This window comes from Chenopodium album, chromosome 24, assembly GCF_948465745.1.
Source record: "Chenopodium album chromosome 24, dcCheAlbu1.1, whole genome shotgun sequence".
Classification (NCBI taxonomy): Eukaryota; Viridiplantae; Streptophyta; class Magnoliopsida; order Caryophyllales; family Amaranthaceae; genus Chenopodium; species Chenopodium album.
The window spans coordinates 37,115,204-37,121,450 of record NC_137857.1 but is presented as its reverse complement, the minus strand read 5'-3'; the positions used below and the strand labels follow the sequence as shown (position 1 = coordinate 37,121,450).

Below are 6,247 nucleotides of genomic sequence, written 5' to 3'. Positions count from 1 at the left end.
AAATTACCACCTGCTTTCTGCATGTATTTGAACTTCTTCAAAAAGAATTCCTCAGTTTGGCAATTTTTTGGGTACTTAAAAGGGACATAAAGAGAGACAAATCTCACTTTTTCTCTAATACTAAGTTGCCCACCAACTTTGTCCCCTAAATTCTCTTCTTAACATCTCGGTGGGACTTTGATCCCGTAGAGATGCTAAAACTTTGTTTGGATTAAGATTGATCCTTATCACGGAATATTATCTTCGTTTCATATTATTTATAAATATGGGTATTAATTTGTAAAATATAAAAAATATTCAAAGTTGTAAATAATATGAAATGGAGATGATATATTGTAATGACTAGTTTTAACTTTAGATTTACTTTAGAAAGGATGGGGTCATAATGTCATATTGATATAATAGTATTCTACGAATTAAACATTAAGATTCACTTATTTTAGTTCTTTTACATAGATTTTTACATATGGAAGTGAGGGATAGTTCAAATAGTCAGAGCTTCCCTCTCGAATTAAGGAGATTTTGGGATCGATTCTCACCCCCGCGACCCCGCCCTTGTACCTCTTTAAACACTAAAAACATTAATGTCCCACATGGACTGATTTGGACTTGTATTGTGTATACGCACGAAAGAAATAGCCCATATTCAGTACTTATATGATTGGGCTACCTGGAGCGGCCCAGTTGTGTTAATTCTTATGTTCTATCAATTTTTTTTTGAAAGCAATTTTTATGTTCTAATGTTCTATTATGATTGCAATATGTTTCATTTTCTTTTTCTTGGTTTTTTGTTTTTCAAAGTGTACAAGTTAATTAAATTGAAACAATTTCTATTCAGTGAACGTAACATGTTTTTTGGGTTGATGACAATGTAAAGAGGCAATGTATGATGTACATCCTTCTTTAATAATTGATGTGTCATGTTATCATAAAGTATATACTCGTAAGCGCACCTAGTATTTCCAACAGTCCAAACTACTTTAATTTCAAACTCATAATCGAGTAATTAAGTATAATCGACAAGTCGAGATGATCCAACTCAACAAGATACCTCTAGTATGTAAAAAGGTAACAAGTTATGATAAGATGAGTTATAAAATTGACTAATGCAAAAATCACCTTTTAATATGGTGATGCCAATGCCCTAGCTTGGTGGTGCCTTACAACCCACAAATTAAATCTTGATAAGAAAATATCATAAGCTGTCAATATATATATTAGTTAGTCACACGGTGTTTATCTATAATAAGCAAACAATGGTTGGAAACCACATCTATCTTTACATACTAAAAGAGTTAGCAATAAAGTTTAATGAATTGTGAAGATGCAATGAGTATTTTACTTAAAGAAGAAATTGAAAGAGGTAATCTTTATATTGTGGTCCTTTTGTAAAGTTGAAACATTTAAACAATGAGGCCTAACTTTGGTGGCATTGTTGATTGTGATGCTTCGAGACATTGCACTAGAAATAATTAATAAAGATGTGTACATTAAAATGGAATGTTTAATTTATTGATTAGAAGAAATTAAAAGAGACAAGCTTTATATTTTGTTAGGCCTCATTGCAACTTAAGATTATGAGATTGCTCATGTTTCCTTTTCTCAGCATGCTTTTATAATTTTTTTAAATTCTTTTTTAAGGTTTTATTGGTTTTATTTTGAGAACAAAAGGTATGTGGATAATGAATTCAATCATATTTAACTCATTTAATTAAGTTTATGGTTTGAGCTATGTCCATCGGAATTATAAATATAATATAATACTACGTATATATACACTGCATAATATAATATACAATAATAGCTCAATAATTCTTATTTTTTGTTAGTCTACTTGAGAATGCAAGAATAATTTGATTGTCTACATAAATGAGCTAGTAGTAAAGCCATAAAACTTAACTTGATGGTTGAAGTAAATATGTATCATTGCTTTAAAAAAAAAAAAAAAAGTAAATATGTATTATAGGCTCATAGCAACTATTTTGACAATGTTTCAAATTAAAGCACTAGCTAGCTAGATAATTAAATTTATTCACTCAACTTTTCTGAGTTTTTGACAATGTTTCAAAGCACATGTTATACGTGTTACTTCACTAATCTTTGTACTTTGGTTTCAATAATGTACTTTAGCCCTATTAGGCATAGAATGAGACATTTATAAAGCAAATAAAGCATGGATATAACTTTGCTTCACCTATATCTAATTTGGTTTAACTTGATCTTTTACTTTGATTTCAGTGGATATCAACTCAGACATGATATATATCTATGTAACACTCTAATAATTCATGCAGTTTTACATTAAATCATTAATATATATTAAATCTATTAATATATATGACGTAAAAACAAATAACCTCATCTATGAATCTATGATGCACCTTTATACAATTATATCTATGATACACTATTATCTTTAATGCATATGTAATGATCTTTAATGCATATGTCATGTATATATATTTAGATTATTAATTATTACTCCTATTAATTGAAATAATATATTTCCTTTATCACGAATCAAATTACTCACAACACTTTCCTTACACAACCGTCCCAAAATACTTTTAACATTTTTCTCACCAAGCAAAGGTTTTTTTTTAAAAAAAAATTTTTTTTTTTTAAAAAAAACAATTCCTATTACGGATTACAAAATGCTCTTTGTTTTTATTTTTCATTATAGTAAAACTTTTCTAGCATAGCAAAATAAATATTCGACCATTAAAATCTCTAAGTGTGCGTTACTAAGTTTATTTATATAGGTGATACTATGAACTTTTATTTTATGACTAATCTAATAATATCTTATACAACAAAGTTAAGTTATATTGTGTCACTTAAAAATATAAAGAAATTATTACATATAACACTCTATAAAAGTGTGTCACTTAAAATTTTTAAAATTCTGTATCAATCAAAGTGTTGAGACTAATTCGACATAGATGAGATAAAAAGGAGAAGAAAAATATGAAGTTGAGGCGGCGCCAAAGGTGGTCCCCATGTCTTAAGCATAAGAAAAGTGTGACAATAACATATTTGATCAAAGTAGTTTCATTTTTCATAGTTGAGATAAAACTCCCCCATATATCTCACACCTTGTCCCTAGGTTGTTACATTACCTGTGGGGGGTCCCACACTTACACGTGTAGCCTTCTTACTGGTACAGTTTGGTACTTGAGTGGCAACCCACCAGCCAATCCTCCTTTCCTTTGCCTCTCCCCTAATATTTCCCACCCACATTAATACTATATTTGCCAAACAAGGCATTACATAATTTCAACTTTATTATATAAGGCTTCACCAAATTATCATAATTAAAAAAAAAAAAGTTTTTAAGGTTCTTGTACATGTACATGATATCATTTTATTTTCTTCAACAACATAAACTATGGAAAGCACAGACTCTTCCTCTACACAACCTTACCCTCAGCTACCTCCCGGTTTTCGTTTCCATCCGACTGATGAAGAACTCATTGTTCATTACCTCAAACGGAAGGCCTCATCCTCTCCTCTTCCTGTGGCGATCATAGCTGAGGTCGATTTGTACAAGTTCGACCCTTGGGAACTTCCTAGTACGTGTACACACGTACAAATTAAACAATTAAATTATTAATTTTCATACTGTAAAGATTATTTTATGATATGATACGAATATGATTATATATTACTTTTATTATTTTATTTAGGTAAGGCGATATTTGGAGAACAAGAGTGGTACTTTTTTAGTCCTAGAGATCGGAAGTACCCAAATGGGGCCCGGCCAAATAGAGCCGCAACTTCAGGTTATTGGAAAGCAACAGGAACTGATAAGCCTATATTAACATCAATTGGTAACCAAAAAGTTGGTGTTAAGAAGGCTCTTGTTTTCTATGGTGGTAAGCCTCCTAGAGGGATCAAAACTGATTGGATTATGCACGAGTATCGCGTTATTGATGCTAATTCTAGCTCCAAGCTGCCTCATCCTCTCGTCGATCATCCCTCCAAGAAAGCCTCTCTTCGGGTATGTATGCTTAGTTATTTGCTTAGCTTCTTCAATGGGTTGCACTTGCTTTTGTTAGTCATGCTATGATGATGATGATATATATATATATATATATATATATATATATATATATATATATATATATATATATATATATATATATATATATATATATATATATATATATATATACACACACAACTTCTTAGGCCATATATCGATCTTCACCTTATTATCATCGAACTGAAATGATTAAAACTGTAAGTTACTTATCATATTTAAACTGGTTTGTACTGATCACAACTAATTTTGTTAATTCAATAGTAATTTTGTTTTTACAAGTTAGAAAATTACAACGCACCATAAAAATTATCTATTGTTTTTTTTTTTTTTTTTTTTTTTTTTTTTTTTTTTTTTTTTTTGCATGTCAATATAAATCAATTGGTATATTTCAATATTTGTGTTTGTATGTACTAAAACAATTTCTTCCTTTTTATTTTAATGATTGATAACTAGCTTGATGATTGGGTTCTATGCCGAATTTACAAGAAGAACAACACTCAACGACCAATGGATCACGAACGAGACGATCTAATTGAGGAGATGATAAAGCAACAAAAGCTAATGAGAACAATCTGCTCAAAAAATACACCCTCTAATGGACTACTAATGGATCACACTAACAATGATCAAAACATATATGAATTTACACAATTAGGCCCTTCAACCTCAAGGCATGACTTGTACGGAATGCAAGGGGATGACAACAACAACAACAAGCGTGGCGAACATCTATACTGGGATGATCCGATGGGGTCCGTCGGATCATCCTCAGGCCGGCGATTCCACCACGTACAATCCGATCAGACGACGGGGAGTACCGGGACAGATGGCAATAGCTCATCATTTGTATCAATGTTAAGCCAACTACCTCAAGGGATGACTACTACTAGTGGTGTCCCTTTTAGTATGGGAAGTCCCTTATTAGTTGGGAACATTGGTGATGGTGTTGTTCTAAGGCCTCCTTTTCAGCTTTCTGGTGGAACATGGAATTCATAGTTTTATTTAATTTCTTCATCAAATTAAATTATGGGAAATTTATACTCTTATTGAAGCAAATACAAGTGTAAGAAAGTATACTGTATACATAACTATTTATTATGATTTTATATGTATTATTGTGAGAAATTTACTTGGAAAATACAGGATTTTGATAGTTTATTGCATATTTAACTTTGGGGTAATTATTTTGGTTTTGCATGTCATGTCATTTTTTTTTTTTTTTTGAAACCTGGTTTTGCATGTCATTATTATGCCTTAAATCATTGTTACTAAAGAAAAAGAGTACTACATGCTTGTAAGAAGTTAGGAATACCATTCAAAATAAATACAGAGTACATGCTACTAAATAATTAAGAAGTTAGGAATAACGTTCAAAATAAATATAAGAAGTTAGAAGCAACGTGTTAATATAAGGTTTATATAATTTATATATGACTATGCATATATAAACATGTATGAATGTACATAGTATTTAATAATATAAACCGCTAGCGTAATGCCACATGTACTTTTTATAGTTTTGATCTTTTCTAATCACGTACATACTTATATTATTTTTTCTTTTTAATCGGGTTGTATTTTCTTAAAATTGTATATAGCTTTGTCTCAAATTCAACATATGTAAATACTGATGTATGTTATGTTGTTTTATACTAGTATATGACCTTTTTTATAGTAAAATTGCATTGTGGTCTTTTGACTAATGTGTTTATTCTAAATTAAAAGCTATACACACAATTTGAAGGACATTTATACCTACTCATTAGTATATCTGAAAACAAATTACTATCACGTGTACGTTTTCAGTTGGTCTTTACACGTAGTTTTTTTAAAAAAATTTAATCCTAATTCAATGTATTAGTTTTTTTTCTTTCATCCACACACCATTCTCTCTCTCAAACTTTTCATCTATCTTCATAATGAAAAATATGATAAAATCATAAGCATTGTGTTCCATTAAACTCATGGAATTTTTAGAATTTAAACTCAACTCAATTTAGCTCCATCTAATTCAATTCATTTCATATAAATTCCATATACTTATAAATGTTATAATAACAAACAAAAGTACTTCAGTATAATTACATATGCCACCGGATAAATAAAACTTTTGTATACACCCGGTTTACAATAATATTACTGTACATCGAGCAGTATAAGGGTAACTTCTACCTAATTTTAGGGTAACTTTTTGTCTTTTTT

At 30.0% G+C, this 6,247-nt stretch overlaps 1 protein-coding gene across 1 annotated transcript; it reads left to right on the top strand.

Moving 5' to 3' along the window:
- Positions 1 to 3,325: 3,325 nt before the first annotated feature.
- LOC145611856 (NAC transcription factor 25-like) lies at positions 3,326 to 5,168 on the top strand. Its single transcript, XM_081667237.1, has 3 exons — positions 3,326 to 3,572; positions 3,687 to 4,000; positions 4,499 to 5,168. The coding sequence occupies exons 1-3, from the start codon at positions 3,389 to 3,391 to the stop codon at positions 5,039 to 5,041; spliced, it is 1,041 nt and encodes a 346-aa protein (XP_081523363.1). The 5' UTR covers positions 3,326 to 3,388; the 3' UTR covers positions 5,042 to 5,168.
- The last annotated feature ends 1,079 nt before the right edge of the window (positions 5,169 to 6,247 follow it).